Source organism: Amia ocellicauda, chromosome 11, assembly GCF_036373705.1.
Source record: "Amia ocellicauda isolate fAmiCal2 chromosome 11, fAmiCal2.hap1, whole genome shotgun sequence".
Lineage (NCBI taxonomy): Eukaryota > Metazoa > Chordata > Actinopteri > Amiiformes > Amiidae > Amia > Amia ocellicauda.
Window position 1 is genome coordinate 27,555,073 of NC_089860.1, and position 19,672 is coordinate 27,574,744.

Sequence of the window (19,672 nt, forward strand, 5' to 3'; positions counted from 1 at the left end):
AAGGAATGCCTGGTTTGGTGTGATAGCAGAGTTGGGGAAATGATTGACATTACGGAGTTTTTCACAGTATATAAACCCGTATACATGAGTAACCCCTCCCCACAACACTCGCATACACGCACAACGCAAACAAGCTCCGACACACCAATTGCCAACACTCTGGAACGAGAAGAGACAAACAGCAAAGACAGATGTGATGACTGAATCACTGCTAGCTATTGTGCTGAATAAGGCAAGGGGAAAAAAGGAGAAATATTATAGGAAACAGAGGGTAAAAAACCCAGACAGAACACTCGTTCCTAAAATGAACACGTTTACAGGATACATCATTGATCAAATACACAGCAGAATGTAACTTTAACACGTAAGAGACATTTCCATGCATTGTAAAGTCTGATTAGTTTGGTTCTGAAGGGGGAAACAAATAAGTCTTAATCGTGTTTATTTATTCCTCTGTAGTTTTTCTTACTGATTTCCTTTCGCTGAGAGTCGAGCACTTTTTCACCCAAGAAATGTTGATGTTGGCATGTCATGTCATAAGACTTAATAGGGCACCTCCTTTTCTGCTCTCAGATTAAATCTTTGCCTCTTCAAACACATAAGAGACCGCAATAAAATGGATGATGAATACTGTTTATTCACAACAAACAAAGATTATTATTATTTTTTTAAATAAGAAAGAAATCTGGGATGGGATTCTGGAACATGACAAGTTCCTCGCTGCCTATGCATACATTTCTCCAGCATATTGGCTTCCCATAATTATATAACTGAGATTTAATTTCTGCCTTGCCAAGACTGACAGTCCCTCTTTGTGCACGACGCGCTATTGTGAGCAACTCACGTACCTGTCATCCTTCTATTAAAGGACCTTCTGTTGTGTTCATTCCAAATGTTTTCCTTCACCTTTTGCTGTCATTTATTTCCCGATTGATCAATTTAGGCTGATTAGCAGAGCTGTTCTGAAAGACACACACACGCAGAGGGATATGCACACACACACACACATGCCACACACACACAGAAACGTTCCCCACCGCTGTGCATAAACAGAGCGGGTAGTCGTGTTCAGGCTGCAGATGGGAAATGTTAAATGTTTTCTGTGGAGGATTTTCTTTACGAGGGCGACTTTTTTTTTTTTAACCGAAGACAGAAGTATAAATGCATCTTAGTGTCATACATACAGTTCCGGTGCTTTGCAAATGAGCAACGAGAGGCCTGCTTTCAAATCTGACTCATTTATTTACTAGGCCTAGCTGGAGGATGCTGCTGGCTGGATACGATTAATGAACTTTCGTGGCTTTCAGAGATATATTCTTCCTAATACTTACAGTCATATATTATACGCTTTTATGTATTGAACATGGTCTTTTGTGGCGTTTTTCATTTTTTCAAAGCCTTTCCTTTATTGCTATTGTATAACAGTGCTAAGGCACAAACGCACCAAAATGTAGCACAGCATCATCATCGTCAGCGCTGTCGTCATCTACATAGCCATGGCTATAGGGATTTTTGGGACCATGTGAGGCAGGATGCTACGTAATGGGGGGTAGAAGTTAAAACGAGATGTCTTGTGCTTGAAGTGAAGCTGGAAGGCAAAACTACTGAGCCAATTTATTTTTTTCTTATTAGAAGAAAGGATGATAAAAGACGTTTTGAATCTGATGTGATGTTTGATACAGTTTTTTCTTTTACTTTTCCCTTCTTTTCACTCAATCAATTTAAAAATAAATAGACTAGATTAGTATCACTTGAAAGGTGTTAAAGTTGCTTTCAAAATTGTGACCAAAGCTCCAGTTCCCCCGAAAACTCAATAAGAGAGAGATTTCATGACGTCGCAGACGTTTCCTTGACCTTGACAGGAGGCCTGAGAGCATTGCTGCTCTAATAAGGCAGGGGAGAAGTTTAAGTGCCTTCTCTCCCCTTCTTGGCACGTTACTGATGTAGGAAATATCATGAAAGTACAAGGCTTGGTGTCACTGAAGCATCTCAGCCACAGCTCCCTGCACTTAATAATAATTAATGTTTTTATCTGTGGCTGCAGGCTTTTCTCTTAGCAAAATCACCTTCGAACCTCAAGTGGTTCATTAGGAATATGCTGTGTGACACGGAGATAGAAAAGTTTATATAAAACTTAAATAAATGCATAAATAAATAAATAAATCATCTTAGGATCAGGATTTGAAGAATCTGAGATGTGGCCTCGTACATTAGAACTTAAACTTGATCGAATGCAGTGCCTCATAGCTGTCTGTTGAAGATAAGTCTGACAAAGCAGTCATCCTGAGTTAATGTGCAGTACTGATCTGTTTATTACTGAACTGCTTTTATTTGTATTGTTTTGATCTGTAATGCATTGTAATTTTAAATTAAGTACAATAACCTTTTAACGTCACACTGAATTAATGCATTAGTTAAATAATAATAATGTTAATAATAATACTATTATGTATTCATTAATTGATTTATTGATTTATTAAATATTATTAAAAATAATCTTCAAATAAAGAGCTGAGTTTTCAGTTTTCAAAAGTCACTGTAGACACCACACTGCACAGATACATAGTCATAAAATAAACTACAATGTGACGGAGGCAGAATCAATGAAAGATTATAACCCTGTTATTAACACCCTTCCATTGTGATACATGGTGTGTCAGATCTGCCTCTGGAGCTCTTATGGTGTATAATTACTCTATGGCTTTCTCCAGGGTGTTGTCAGCAGTATTTGGTTTCTCCTCCCATTGAAGAAAAGAAACAAGAATATTCTGTGACCTCTTCGCTCTGCTGACCTGTCATCTGCTTGGCTGTACATGCACAAATAAACACTAAATAATATTAAGAGCAGTTTACCCTTTTACACAGTGTTACCTCTGACCACACACTCTGGACATTTGGCACTGTGTTCAGATTCATGGTTACCGTGAGCCAGACACATACCGTAGGTGACTAATGACCCCAGCAGGCAGTCAATTAGTCAATCACATTTTTTTAACCTTGCAAAAACTGAGTATGCCTTTTTTCCTGTTTATTTCATTTAATTTTAATTGGGCGTGGGCATAGATTTCAGCACAACAAAGATTAACAGTAATTACCAGCCTACTTGCAGGCTGTGGATCAAGTGATCCACAAAATCCTCAGGAGAGTCAAGCAGAGATGGTTGTTTGCTGAAAAGAGTGGCTTTTCAAAGCGGCTGGGTTGAGGTGGGTTGCCCCAGGTTACTGGCCTTTCACCCCAGCCTTTACGTGAACAAAGACTGCCATTTTTCATACCTGCACTGCACTAATGGAATCAGGAGGTTAATTATCCTGTGCTTAAGAGAGCTCCTCGCAAAGCAGAGACAAAGAGCAAGAGCAGCAAGCTCGCATCTTTTTCAGACGGCATGAATCATGCAGCATTCCCCACAGAGCCGGAGCGTACAAAATCGGAAACAAACGGTAAAAGCGCGGCCATGACAGACAATGGATAAGCCTTGTATTGAGTCCGGAAAGAGGTGTATTGTAAGCAATACCGTGAATATGTCTTTCTATTTTTCTTCTATCTGCCTATTAATTAATTTAGTTTTGCATGACATATTACCTCATTTTACGGTAGTTACCTAGGGGATGGAGAGATGGAAATTGATAGTATTTTTATTTTTTCCTCCTTGCCTAGAGGGGTCTAAGTTAACATTGAATAGCTACTGTGATGAAGCTTATACCCAGTCTTCAGTTCATCGGAAGACTTTTCTATCTGCGGAGTCCTGAAACTTTCTCCACTGGGAAGCTTCCTTCTGAATCCTTTGGAAAACATTATACAGAGAAAGAGATTTGATTTTGAGAATACACTTAAAGGAGGGGAGTGTTGGGACATTTGCCAGGCAGCTTTGATTTTGAGAAATATTCTGTTTGTGATTGATATTAGAAATCATGGTTGTGCTGCCTATGGCACTGCAAGAAGCATTCAAAGTGTTCGTTACAAATATCACAATGCTCGGCACTGAAATTAAATGTTCCACTGAGTGTTGAAAGCTATGGAGAGGTTTTAGGACCGTCCAGCATACTTGTATTTGTCTTTCATCTCTGAATTGCCAAACTCCAGTGTTAAAAAGATATAACGTTTAAACTGAGGGATACCTTGCATCCTTGGATCAATGCTGATTGTCCTAAATGTTCTGTCTCCCCTAACAGAGAATTAATAAGACACCCGCCTGCTCCTGAAATGGTCCTGATGAGATGAAGGGGAAAGATCATTTCATTCCTCACTCTCGGACATGAATTCGCACATTATCTCTGAAATGAGAAGTTAAAGGGTCGTTATTTGAAATCAAATAAAGCAATCTGCTCTGTCTGTATTCACATGCTCCCTTCTTGTGGAGCAGGGCTCCAACCCAGCGTACCTAGTAATCACAGCCGGCACTTCAGGACCAGTCTGCGTCACTTTCATTATATAGAAATGATAATTGCTTTGGAGGGCAGAAAGTAGGTCAGCTTCAAGATGTCCAATCACATTACTCCGAAAAACAGCACTCGGCACAATCCAGAGTCATTTGAAAAAAGCTTGCACTGGAGAGAAGGTGATAGGGCACAGTCGAGGTGCTGGGAAAAACACAAAATGCCCTTCACTTCACCCCATATAGAGGTAAAATGTTGCCTTCATCAGGGTTCAAGGACACCATTTCTGGAAAGATGGGTGTAATGGATCTGAGGTGCTTTGAAGCAGCTGTTGCGAATGTCATCCGACGCGGCGGTGTCAGCGTGAGAGCAGGCAGGAGGTTTGTCACAGCTGTGATCGAGCGGGGTTTACATCTCTGTATCTGTTGTGCTATCGTGTCCCGGCTTCACCAATTATCAGACATAATGGGATACCAGACAAATGGCAAACGTTTTTAAGAGGCCTTGATGCCAGCTGCAATACTTTTCATAGATGGCCAAAATAATATGTGCCATTCCTCCAGCAGAACTTTCTGTGCAGGGGGACCAGTTGTTCTTGGCAGCCTTCTCCATTCCCCTTCTTTCCAGAGGCGTTCTTCAAGGGACATTTCTCGTAGGCAGCTCTGTGGGAAGGCAGGCAGCAGATGATCTTTATTATAATCTATCATCAGGGCAGGGTGGTTTGTTACCTAACCCCCCAAGGATGCTGAAGAACCTCCAGCTGAGAACTGCACTTAAATACCTTCCCTCCTCCTCATTGTTCCCCAATTAAATTAAAGAACGATTACATGGAACGCTCAGCTGTCATAAAAGGTACTCTTAAATGTATAGAGCTGTATTTTAATATATTCAATTTTTATTCCTTTTTGCAAATCCAGCAGAGGTGATAATGAGGCAGTTTGCAGTGTCACAGTGTCCACAGGTAGCCTTTGTGAGCAAGCAGACAGATGCTTGATGTCCAATTAAACGTATGGGATCACAGTCACACTTTTCTCTGCATGACCAGCCACACAAATACAACTATTGATTGCCAGGGACACTCTTGTCATGTTGCATAGTGTCGCTCTGAGTTAACTCATTCCTGCTGGAACATGATCAATTAGCTTCAACTTTTATTTTGAATATACCATTTGAACATTTCTATGAGCTTAACAAAGTATACATTTTATAAATATACCCCTTACAATAACAATAACAGCAAAAACAACAACAACAATAATAATTATTATTATTATAATACAGGGTATTAGTTCTGCCACACTCCTTCCATATTGTAGATGACACTTGAGATCAAATGGCTGCTCAGTTTGTGTGCTTAGCAGGCAGATTAATGATTTCTGAGTCGTGTGTTGATTTCACTTCACTGAGTACAGCGAGCAAGCATTGAAGCAAGTCAGATCCGCGAATCATTCTCGCAAAGCTGTCTGCACATAATACGATCCGATTCCAGCTGGTCGTGTTTAACAGCAGGACATCATTTCCCATAAAATCGGACATCTTCACTCAATACCGTGGCTCCCTCACATTGAACCACAACTGAGCTCCGATTCCAGATGGTCTGGAATATCTGGAATATCCTAGCAGTGCATGTAAACAACCTACATACATACATACGTACATATATATATATATATATATATATATATATATATATATATATACTTCTTATAGTAATGGTTGTGTGCTGAACCATTTAATAACAAACTATTCATAAATGCTGCTAGCTATGAGTTTTTGTTTTGTTTTGTTTCTCATTAGTTGTTGGTAAATTGAATGATGGGTTATAAAACAATTTCTGCCTTTGGTGTATAGACTATATCGAGTCAGGTTCAACTATGTCAGAGGTTAGAGAGGTTCCCATTATAACGCAGAAGAGAAAGCCACTGGCAATACAGTTTTAATGTAAAGTTCGGAAGGAGGACCACCCCCGATCTTGCATCACTCTTGCTCTAAACAGAACCAATCAGATACACCCTCACGTGCAGTAGCCTCAGTAGCTCAAATTAAAAACTCTTAAAAACAAGAATCTACAAAAAGTTACATGATAAAAGTTGGAAAGTGTGGAGCTGTTTACTGTAGGAAGAGAGAAGCAGCAAGAGAGGAACATGACATTACAAAGCCTGGTCGTTTTATTTCAGAGACAATGGGGGGTCTCAGATGAAAAACACTAAACCAGTGATCCAAGGAAGGTGAATGCTAGACTCCCCATGTCGCTGTCGTCTAACCAGGCATAGTGTGGATGTCTTATTCTAATCATGACTAAATGACTGTCAGCTAACCTGAATTTATACTGAATGGCTAACACTGCTCCTACAGTTAGAGTAATTGTCTCCGGCGTTATGCTGCATACAACTTATTAACAGGGGTGTCACCTATAAGATTTGTTTCCCAAGTTCAGTTTCGGCTTGATTGTCTGGGCTTCTGCCGCAGGGCAAAACGTGGCACTAACATCTTAATAGACGGCCTGACTGAGGGAGTGCACAAGCGAGGGATGAAGTGTCTGTTTGAGGAATGATCTTGTCTGCTGGAGGAGTCTTCCATCACAGAGTCCTTCTCCAAGGGCACGGGGAGGCTGGAGAGGGGAGGTCTCTGTGGGTCTGAAGAAGAAACCATGTGCCTGTATCTGTCATCATGCAATGGCCTGCCTCTTTAAAATACAGAAAAAGACAAACAAAAATAAAGGCCTAAGGGGTAATGATATGTTCCAGTCAAATGAGAAACAAAGACAAACCGATGAATAAATTATGGAAGGCTTGAGTTGTCTCGATTGCTGTAAAGCTATTAGGAATTCTATGCATTGCACTATTTTGTTTGTTTGTAACCTAAATTAGTACACAACTCCCCCTCAGAATTGAAGAGGTTCCATCTACAAATATGTACTCATACTGTGCAGTGTGCACTATCTGCACAAAATATATACTTTTATTCAATCATAAATCTCATTTTTATGTATTGTATCAAAAACAGTCTCAGTATGAGAGAGATGTGTTCAATCCCTAAATTACCTCCTCTAGTTATATATTCACATTGAGTTATATAAACCATTTTTTTGCAATGTTATTATTAGCATGTAAGTAAATTTGCATGTAATCTCTCATGACTGCAATCACTGCAACCCACATCCTAACATTGGTGCTAGGAGATGTGGGATGGGGCGATTGTTGGGAGAACTATTACTAAATATATTACATTTCAGTATGTTTCAGCATTCCAACATGAATCGAAATGAACCACCAGCCTATAATGCTACAGTAGAGACACAGTAGATGTGCCTTTATCCATGAAATGGTACAAAGAGTCTTGTTTCACCACAGACATGCCCACAAGTTTGTTTGTTTTGTTTGTTTTTATTCCAAAAACTTTAAAATAGGTTTCAAGTTCAAGAAAGTAGAATAAGTTTAGACACAATGCAAAGCATCATATACAGACGGATAAAATACATTTTATATATTGCAGACAAGCCATGTTGGGTATATATTACATATGTACAATATGTATGTAAACTTGTATATACAATCTTTATTACATTTACAAAAAGCTTATTTTTTGTTATGTCCCCACTAGCATTTTTTACTACAATAATGAAAAACATTTACAGAGCTGTCAAGTTCTCCTTTTTATATTACAAATTTATTTTCATAAAAATATATCTCTGTACAAAAAAAAGTTTTTTTGTTTGTTCTCCTTCCGTGTGATTATCACTCTTTTCCTCTATCCTTCCTCATGATGAACATTAAAGCCCAAGTCCGTCTTTCCAAACTTTGTTTTAACAAACCATTTTGGTCAACAGCAAACATGCTACTGAAGCATGAGAGTGGTGTTGCATGATTTTTAGACATTGAGTTTTTGTTTCTTCACCATCTTGTCGTTTTGTAAATGATAGCTGCGGCTAAGACTGTGATCCACAAATACTTTGGGTCCCATTGGCATCAAAGTGCAGTCAAATTAATCTAGGCCTTTTTAGGTATATGTATAAAATAAAACGTTTGACACAGGCTGAGTATTTTAAATAAACACAACATCTACCCCATACAGAAAGAAGACAAACAACAGAGTGTCTACAGGTCAGATCATATTTTATATGAATTCTCAGTATTTACTTTAAACATATGAAACATATCTCTTTAAATATATTCAACATCTGTTATGTACATTGAAAATATATTTTTATATATATTTATTTACTGGGATAGATGTGAAAGGGGCAAATTCTTTCTGTATGGGCTGAAACTATAATACATGCATAGGGGCTGAAACATCAGATAATAAAATAAAATAAAATAATAATAATAATAATAATAATAATAATAATAATAATAATAATAATAATAATAATAATTAGCACCTAAAGCTGTTTGAGTTCTTTGTTCAGATATCTGTAGTATTATATAGTTATAAATGCACAGCTGCAGTGTTATAAAGATGTAATAAGCTCATGTAATATGATAAATCAGGCAGTTCAACAAGAACATACATTCATTCAATCCTAAACTAGTTCAAAAGTACTGGGTAATCCTGTGATGGTGTCGGAGCAATGGCTGATGGAATGTAGCAATGGATCGGCTCTGATAGATTCTCCTCCTACTTTCTACAGTGGACCACCACCCCACTGGCAGTGCTGAAGGTATTCAAATACCAGCGATACTAAAAAGGCAGACCTCACACTTCATCTCCTTGTATTGTTTTTTCCACGTTCAGGTGTAAAAAGGGACAACCCAACACTGAAAGCGTTACCTGGAGTATGGACAGGGGGAAATTACATGATATTGATGTGAGGGGAAGTCGCTGATCTCTCTCCCGAATTAAAAGAAGGCTTTGACTCTGTTTAGCTGTAACAGACATCTGTCTTTTTAAAAAATAACTGTGGTTCACTGCCAAAGACACAGCCATTGAGAAAAACCTTAAAGATAAGGAGGGACAAAAAGAAGCTATAATTCATTGGCAAGGGTGTTGCTTGCTGCAGACGGTTTCTCACTGGTGAATCACTCAGCACAGCAGCACGTCCCGTTCATGCACGATATGATATGATATGAGTAAATGTGTTGCACACCTGTATGCTGATTAAACGGGGGTTACTAATTACTTTTAATTAACCTTTTACCCCATCTATGTGGATGGCAAACCACAACACTTCAATATACTTACAAAAATGGCATTATATGCAGCACAAGCAAAAACAATCACAAAACATGTGTAAGACCAGCTTTACACCAAAACCTCAACACACCGGCCAGTGGCAGATAACAAACACGTTGGACTGGGATTTTTTGTTTACCAGAGACTCGTTGACTCTTCCCAGTGTAATCCCACATTCAAGTACTGTGCTTGTCATTTACGATTATTGAAGTTTGAAGAATTGCAGATTGAAGTTTTGATATAACTCAGTCTTCAGTGACTAAAGTTTATTAAAGTATGGTACTCATATTCTTGAAAAAGCTAAATTAAACAACTGTTCCCAAGTTGTTGAGGAACACTAAATATAATCTGCTTAAATATAATAACAATAATAATAACAATAAAACACACTATATATATATATATATATATATATATATATATATATATATATATATATATATGATGTTACATTGTGTATATATTAGCATTTTGTTAAGTACTACAATTAGGCAATAAACACCACCTGCTTGACATTTAATTTTAGGGTTTAAATTAATAATGCAGGATTTTGTTTTCTCTTTGGCACCAGAGAAATGGCAATTGCATTCATCTCTTGTTTAGAAAATGGTGTTCCCTTTATAGGGCATGTATATTTAATGATGTAATGATGAACAGAAAATATGTTGCTACTAGTCATACATGTCAGTAAAAGTACGAATACAGAATAAACAGATTGTAATTATATGTATAAACAGCTAACACTTTTATGACAACTGTAATGACACAAACGTGATACAAATATGAATCATTATAATTTTGTAATTGGGCTTAACTAAAGCATATGTTCCCTGTGTTAATAGGTATAAAGCCTTGACTTGTTAATTGGAATGAGGCATCACAGGGTCTGTAATAATAATTACTCTGTCTCTCATTTGTTGTGTTTCTTTGCTTTTCTTCTCTTTCTGATAATGTTCTCTCTTTCTTAGTATGTTTCTCTTGTCTTGTCGTAAAGTAGGTGCTGCTTCAGCACAATTGGCTAAGCAAAAATATCCGGTGGAAAAAAAAGCAGTACAAGCGCTAATAACGTTGCCCCTAGCAATCAGGAGCTGGGGAGACAGCCGGATGTGTGATTGACAAACAGAAGCAGATAAAACATCTGTTTCAGGTCAATCTAGGATTCCCAGCTCTGCAGGTTTCAAGTTCAATCTTTCAACACAGCAACAGTGCGGCATAAATCATGGAGATTAAAATGTAATGTCACTGTTATTCAATACGCATAGTGTGCCAATTGGAGGTGGGGGGGCGGTGAAAAAACAAACAGGATTAATATTTAATCAGTTGCCATCAGTTTGGTAACCAAAAAACAAAACAAAAAAAACACAGACTGGATTGCAATGTTGTTGTTTCTGCTCTGAAGCTATAGTCTGGGATGTTAATCTTCTTCTTATTGTTATGATGTTTATTTAACTTCAGCAAAAGTACTCGGCACATGATAGCCTTGTGGATGCTTTATGAATACTGTCTTCTGTGCTGAAGCGGTGTAGGATACTATTACAGAGATAGCAGGAGAAAATGTATTCATCCTGAAGGTCTAGAACAGGGAACAGTGAAATGAAAGTGCGTGTTGATAAAGTACTTAGATGTTCTGAATAAAATTAAAGGGAGGAAAGAAAAAGAGAAAGAAGTGCCAATTGGTTTTAGATAGTGTATCTACCACCCACCTTGCCTGCAAAATCTCAGGGGAAATATAAATAGTCATTGCCTTTTTTTTTGTTCTCGCTATTCCAACAAGTACCAAGCATTATTAAATTCAGACGGGGAGATAAGCAACGGATTTAAAACTAATAAAACTGCAGAAGCAATTACCGAAACATTGTGACAGTGTAAAACACATCGGAAGTACAATACAGAGATTTGCTTCAAAAGCCCCATTTTGTATAAAGTAATGTCAAGGCTTTTATAAGCCATCTGTAGAACAAATGTCTGTCATAGAGGCACCAGATAGGCAGAAACCACAATGAAATGAACATATATGCCGCATTTGAATTTTTTTAAAGATTTGTAGCTGAAACAAAACCACAACAAAAAAACTATAATATTAAAATCAGCCATGTAAACTGTCAGTTCACAGGCAATAAGCAGGATAAAGCACTTCCTAGTTGCCAGTAATGAGCACAGATTCTTGAACAAGCAAAGAACAGGCACAAATAAAATAAATAAAAGATACAGGCAAATCATACTTAAATGCAACCTTTACGGGGTGTGTTTTACATCTGGGACAATTGGACCAGGTAGCACAACGGCCAAAACAGCTATGAAAACAAGCATGTTCTTATTGTTAATAGCACCTTTTGCTTACATGAGATCTCAAGTAGTCATAGTTGATTATGCAATGTGCATCAGTGAGAAATGAAGCCATTTCAGGAATGAAATGAGGCAGCATTCCAGATGCTAATGTTGTCTCTGTTTAGGCTTGTTGTGTTTTTCTCTCTCTACCTACATGGAGTTTATGGATGGTATTATTGGCCAGCACATGGTCTTAAACTAAAGTCAATCAAATTACTTTCAAAGTAGCAATTCAAGAAAAAGACTTCATGTTGTTAACAAGTGATTCGTGCTTTTGTTTGGGAGGGACATTCCTGAAAATCATTTGGAAAGCTAAACCTACCCCCATCCATAATCCTTTCTGGACTGGCCATGGTGACCTCTGACCTTTGGACTAGGACGTTGACTTAAAGAAAGAATAGAAATATCATAAGCCACGCCTTTAAAACATATCCTCCCACTGCACTAATTGCCTGCTGAATATTTTCCAGCAGCAGCTTAAACCTGCCATTCAAGGTTATTGTTCTGCTTTTTTTTTTTGGAATCGATTATTACATCCTTAGCTACAATGTTCACCATCTGGTTGTTTTAACTCACAGATTTTAAAGGTGTGTGTTTTGGATGATGGGGAAATAACACCAGCATGACAGAGACAGAGAAAAAGAGTTCTGATTATTTGACAGGCAGCGTTGCTAACGAAGCCACAGTTCTACCCCTGTGCCGTGTGTGTGGGGGGGAATTATTTAGTAATGTTACTTGAATGCAAATGGAGGTTATGGTTAAATGGCTGCAATTATGAACTAGTTTTCTGACTGCACCGCAAGAGCCCCTCCAAAACGAGTGATTCTCAAAGATCAAGAATGACAATTCCTGTGGAAACTTGGCCAGCCTGCCTGAACGTTTTAGACAAAGTCAAAATGACCTTGCAAGCTGGGAAGGCCGGGGGAAGTCATGATAAACTGAGCGGAGTGGTAGCAGTGGAGAAATAAACAGATGTCCTGTTCTTTACCCTTCTAAAACGTGAAATGGCACCAGGTGTCTTTCAACAATTCTTTACTTTCTCGACTATGTATATTTAATTGAATCTTAGCCTCTGACACTGGACTCAAAGGAAACCAGGGCGTGTGTTACACTGAAGTCGCTGTGTTACAGATATTCAGTTTTCTACTCCCAACATTGGATCAGCAAGACAGTGAGGCAGTGATCAGCCTTCTTTTCATTCAGAGATTATTTCTACCATAATCCTTCCAGAGATTATGCTCCATTCAGAGGAGAGTTGAAGGTCTGGGTTCATGGCTGTGTACAGTAGCAATGATTCCATTCGTTGCACTCTCTAAAAGTCCATGAAATCCACCCTCCCCAGAGACTCTGACTTATTTTAAGATACGTTGCATCCCTGTAATAGGTTGGAAGGAAGATCCTTCCATCCTTGACAGTCCTCGACTCATGGGCTGTAGGATGCTTGCTTGTTCTCCCCCAATTTCCTTCAAGCAGAAGTCCTTTGAGGAATCGAGATAGGTGTTTTAAAATGTATCAGAATCGCAGGCCGGCGTGCAGCCAATGACATCGTCCTTCCACTTCTGCAAATCCGCATTGTGACCCCGGACTGAGTGGTGAGAACGCCAGCAACTGTGCCCTCCAGACGCCTTGTCTGTCTTTTGTTCTCGTGCATTGCCGGCAGCGAACATTTCCACAACATCCCCAGAGAGATATAGCTCCTTTCTCGCCCTTGTCAATATTTAATGCGGGGGCTTAAAGAGAAAAAGGAAAAAAAAAAACATGGAGGGGAAATAAAAAATAGGCTGGCCTATGGTGTTTGAAGAAGAGATGGAAGTCAACACTATGCAATGCTGGCCGGTATTAATATTATTCCACTTTTCCTTCCAGACCCATCTTGACATAATTCTCCAGGGCACAAGTGTGCAAGGATATGATCTGCTTTGTCAATAGACTTGTGACTCGGTTTTATTATTATTATTTTTTCAAATTTCTGTGATTTCTCCTGTGGGTCAGAACCCTGTTTGCCTTGCACTCTCAGCATGATGGTGTTCCTTCTTTTAAAACAGAAGAGGATAGGAATGCAAAAATTAACATTTGTCGGCAGTCTGCATCTCCCACCTGCCTCGATTTGTTTTACTTTTACTCCAAGGAAACGTGGACAGCAGCTTTGGGACGAGATTATCTAATAAAAAATAAATAAATACATACAAAAAACTATGTTTAACAGAAAAGGTGTGGAGGTGGGGCTTGATGTTAAACAAGCTACGTGTGAAGAAAGCTTGGACTTTTAACCAACAAAAGCAAAGCTATAGAGAGTGTCCCATCAATCTCCTCCATATTGTAGCCTTTACTGTCCTGTCAGGCCCAGTCTGTACTGTAGATCCACCAGAATGTCTTACATGCAGGCAGACCACAGGACCGACATGAACATAGATGCCTTGCTTAGTGTTAAGAACGAAAAAATTTTGCAGTGTTTTTAAGCAGGAAAGGATGTAAATGTTTAAAAAGAAATAACAATAATAATTGAATTAAGTGTCAAGAAAGGCTAGAACAAAAATAAACTGCTCCTTGCAATAGACTGGAGTTCAGCTGCATCTTTTTCTTCTTGTGGTTCTTCTTGTTTTGTTCAGTTTGGTTTATTTACTAGTTGTTATTTTCGAATGTCTCTATGCTGTCTGGCAAGCTGGCTGGGCCTCGCAGCATCTTTTTTTTTTTTTTTTTTTCAGATTTTCTCCCTAGTTACCATCTCGTTTTCTCATGGTCGCCGTCTGGACACAGGTAAAGAAGCAGCCGTCTCCAATGGCGTAATTCTCACACCCTTCGAAGCCGGGTGCGGAGACCTCAGGGACACTTACCGGATGAAGACGCATGACGTGACAGGACACCCTTTTGTTTCTGGATTCTGTGTGAAAAGAAAGCAAGGCACCCGTGAGGATAGGGCTGCACAACGCACAAGAACAATGAGTAACAACTGCACAAAAAGTTATCTTTCAAGTCGAGAATACTACCTAAGGTTCAGATGGGACAATGGACATTACTCATTCAATTTGTTGTTAGTCTGTCTGAGTGCACAGTAGCAGCTTTGTTCGAAAAGTCATTCCTGGGTTCCCCTTGTTAACGTGCAATGTCCCTTCCCCTTTGGGTAGTATTCTCTTTTTTTAGATAACCGGGCATGCATTCACAACATTTCATTATTTAGCATTGTCACATATAAAGGATAGCATGCTGGCTTTATTTGATGCGTCAACTTCAGAGTGACTAAGGAATAATTAATACAATTCATCTTAATTGTTGGTGATTTAAAAGCTTTTTGCTCCAGAGAAAAATTTCCTTTTGATTTCTTTAATTAACTTGTAAAATAATGAAGGTGACAACACAGATATGGAAAAGACCAATAACTTATGTTTGTTGGTGGATTTTTAGCTGAATTTCACTTTTGTAACCACGTAACAAATAATTAATACAGAGGGGGGTTTGTATACTGATTAATACATTCTTCATGTGCTATATTTAGCAAGCTCAAACTCTAAAGCAGTCCCAACCACACTGCTTTCAGTGTCTTTCAGAAGCATGTTTCAAGATTGAGAGGAAAAGGAAGGTATGGTGAAAGGAAAGAAAGAGAGAAGATAAAAAGAGCAAGAGAGGTATTGGAGGTGAAAAGAAAATAAGGAAAAAATCCAATTACAAGTTACTTTCAGCAGTGTTCATTTTCGGCAGCTTATATTCAGATACCCTTTAGTAAATCTTTGTGAAACGCTATTAAATCTGCAGTAAAAACTTGACGGCTTTCCACAATCCTCTCTGACCTGACTCAGCACTTCTCTCATCACTCTATCCCTGGGCAAACTAAGGGGGGATAAACTCAGTTTTAGTTTTATAGCTGCCTAATCTGTACTGCACAATTTCCGTTTTTCATGAAAAGCGTGGGGGGTGGCGGGGTTAGGGATGTAGGCTTTGTTGTTACGCCCGGCAGTAGTGGATATTGAAGAAAATCAGAAAATAAAATAAATGAAACTCTCTTCCCCAAATCTCTTTTTCCTGATGAACTGAAAACAGAAATAAAAAATACTATACACACATACTATTACCACTAGAACAAGGTAAATGTTTATGTATCATTCTGTATTCATCTAAAGATATCACTGAGAAGATCTTGCTTTAGTTCTCTATACTCTATAATTGATCTATAAGAAAATAATTGTATGTAGTATGGAGGTAATTAAATAGCCACCAAATAAACTTTACAGCCAGCTCTTGTAGTCTTGTCTCCCCTGTGATGCTGACTACGTGCTGCAGCAGTCCTAGTCGTACCTGTGGGGCGGGCGAGTGCTATACTGCAGTGCACACTGTGCTGACAGTAAACTCTGTTTCGTTGGCCATGATGTCAGTAGGCTGAATGTTGCGGTCGTACATGGGGTTCTCAAAGGTAGCTCTTCCATTGGTGTTCTCATGTCCCGCGTAGCCATTGAACGGGACTTTGGGTCTCCTCCTATAAACCAAGAAGGTATGATTAGCTGAATTAAGATTTAGCATCAATCTGACAGAGGTCATCCTATAATTATTCAAAACATTACTGTAATATGACATTGTGTTGATTTTAGCCACCTGTGATTGCTTTATAATACTATGAACACAAAGGTTTTTCTCCTAATAAAGTTCACGCTGTCCACCTAAAAAGAACCAATCTCATCCCTGGGTTCTTCTGGCCTACATAGCAAAGGCTTCCGGTTGGGAGCCTACCGGTGTTTGTAGAGATACAAGGCAAAGCCTGCGATGATCATGGCGATGAAAGGCACTAAAATGGCAGCTGCCACTGAACTGCTGTTCGACGCAAAGTTGTAACCAGGGATCTCTGGGTCGGGGTCCATAAGGTTGGTGTCTGAAAGAGAAGGCGTGGAGAATAGTATCAGCAAAAGACAACAACGATGATAAGCAAAGAATACTAAAACAATTTTATTAAATAATAAAACTCACAGTTTCTCACGGTTAATTATTTAGTGCTTTTCACTCTAATGCAATAGGTTTATAAATTGCCCCAATAATAATAATAATAATAATAATAATAATAATAATAAAGGAAATATCAGTGAAAAAACAAAGACTGAAGTGACAGAAATTCACCAGACTTAGATCAGTGTTTTTTTTAAGTGGGATTTTCTAGCTTTCATTTCATATAAGTTAATAATTGCCTTACTCAATGAGTTAAATTGAGTCAATTAAACTTTCTGTAAGAGAGTTGAATCTCTTCATTATTTAAAGAGACTTTTAAAAAGCCTACTTGCTGGCCCTCCTCAAGGGCTGGTGTTAAGGGCCCAGGTATCAGTGCCCGAAGGGCTCAGTTTTGAGCTCTTCTAGAAATATGCCGGGATGTTGAGTAGGATCAGGCAGGCAGGCCACACTAAGTAGAGCTACAGAACTCATGGATTTTTATTGATTTATTTGTTAAAATGAAAATTTATTTTCTACTTCTCCTCAGACAATTTTTTATATGGATTATTTTCAAGGCTTTATGAACATTTAAACTATTTGCATATTCCAATATTCAAGTTTGTTTTTTTCCACAAAGCACACGAACCTGCTGATAAAACAATGCCAGACACTAACAAACAACAAAAACTAAAAAGTGAAAACCCTAAACTCAATAATCTAGGATCAGAATTCAGCATTGTTAATATGGCTGTCATTTGCACAATCGGTCTCAGATTCAAGGACCGATGATCCAAGCCTGTCATTTCCTGGAATAGCATGTCTATTTTATTACTGCAGATCTGACAAAATGCTTTTCTGCTCACAAATCTTACCATTTGATGCCCACATCATACCAACTGTGCCATCATAACATAGATCCTTTCAAATATTATTAATAACAATGTGACCTGAATTTAGATTCAGAGAAGTGTAAAACAAGCAAGAACATAGATCATGTACACGATTGTGAGATGAAGTGCTCTATTTAAATTAAATGAGCAAATTATTATTGAGTATTGAAATCATACAGGCTGTACAATTGATATTTGTTTTATATGAAATCCAAAAACAATAATAATAATAACAATAATAATAACAATAATAATAACAATAATAATAATAATAATAATAATAATAATAATAATAATAATAATAATAACAACAACAGCATATTTTGTAACCAAACTACCGATATTTAACTGTTTTCTAAAATGTATGTATGTAACTACCCCTTTATACTGGAAGTTGCCTTAACATAGCAAAGCTTTTATTGATTGTCTATTACACTTTCACTCTCTCATATATATATATATATATATATATATATATATATATATATATATATATATATATATATCTGTGAATGAACTTGTCTGGTAAAAGTCATCTCATCTCCTGCTCAGGCCTATTTACAATTGACAGATGAAAGACAGAGCAATTTCACATCCAGAGGCAAAGTCATCAAATACTTCCACAAAATAAAATCTGTTGTGCCCCGATGAAAATACTACAAACTCTCTCGGTAGAGACAGAGTAGCTCAAAGCTAAGTGCTAAAAAAAAAAGTCACACACAAACATCATGCTTAGTAGAACACAATAGTCATGGACAGAGTTCTAACACTGGGGCTGCTTTTACTCTGTTGACAGGTTATTTTACACATAAACACACACATTGGTGAAGCTTTATGTTGGTCATCATTAAAAGCAGAAGCTTCCTTACCTATTCTCTGGAGGCCAAACTGTCCAAACCCTTTTCCCCGGACAAACCCCTGATAGACAAAGGAGTTACTTGAGGCCATAGAAGACACCTATAAAACCGTAACACAAATTAGTTGTAAACATAGTTGTATAAGTAAACATTTACTTTTTTACATGACTTTTTTTTAAGTCATTCATATGTATATTTTACTCTTAATTAAGTTTCCCTTTTTATATTACTCTTTCATCCATAATTTAATTGGGATTCTTGGGGAATGTTATGCTAGCTCCAAACCCTGCGTCCAACATGCATTTTAATTCCAACCACACATTGACTTGTCCATAATTGGTTCAGAACAGAGACCTCAAGGAAAGTTTGAACATTTTAATATGCACATCGATTGACATTTTAATTATAAAACTATATATATATATATATATATATATATATACACACATAAATATATACAGCACACATCTTTGAAATCCACAAGTCTCCAGGGACAGTAGTAATTGATTACAATGTAAGAGGGTGGGAAGGAAGGACAATCTGGACGGTACATAATGCAAGAATGTTCAAGAATAAAGACGTGTCTTTAAAGGGTCTGATGAATACACATTGGCATCAAAGCTTTGCAACTTGTGACCTTTAGCTCCCTTTTTATTTACAGGTAACCTGTATAAGTACCTACTGTACTTGAAAGTACTTTAAAATGTCAGCTGACAGAAAAAAGAGAATTGTAAGTCTCAAGTACAGCAATGAGAAAACAGGTCTGAGATTAAAGAAAACAGTTTTAAAACTAAATCTTAAATACAATTCAAATGAAGGCTGACAGCGGGAAATAAGGGTGTATAAATTCCAGGTACACTCAAATGGTTCCTGGGTTCTGATCCATGTATATTTTGATTATACCTGAAAAACCTGCTCACTTTGCTAGCCACAGCTGGATGAAGGCAAAATCAACATGTCTACACCGTTGCCACTCTTACTTACATGGCCGTCCAAAGCCCAGTTTTCGCTCCTGAATTTGTTGACAAATATTTCCACTGGGCCACCGATCTGATAAACCTGCAACAGCAAGTGGGCATCTTCCTTTTTGTAGATGCCTGAAAATCCATAAAGAAGTTAAGAAATCACGCTACCATCAGAG

General features: G+C 37.9%; 1 protein-coding gene across 1 annotated transcript in view; it reads right to left on the minus strand.

Annotated features, from left to right (window-relative positions):
• Window positions 1-10,004: 10,004 nt before the first annotated feature.
• Window positions 10,005-19,672, minus strand: part of csmd2 (CUB and Sushi multiple domains 2) — a 289,324-nt gene continuing 279,656 nt past the window's right edge. The window contains exons 67-71 of the mRNA XM_066717247.1: window positions 19,516-19,628; window positions 18,544-18,631; window positions 16,596-16,734; window positions 16,167-16,344; window positions 10,005-14,757 (exon numbers count right to left, since the gene is read on the minus strand). Coding sequence (XP_066573344.1) covers window positions 16,185-16,344; window positions 16,596-16,734; window positions 18,544-18,631; window positions 19,516-19,628 — 500 coding nt within the window. The 3' untranslated portion in view covers window positions 10,005-14,757; window positions 16,167-16,184. The remainder of the gene's footprint in view (window positions 14,758-16,166; window positions 16,345-16,595; window positions 16,735-18,543; window positions 18,632-19,515; window positions 19,629-19,672) is intronic.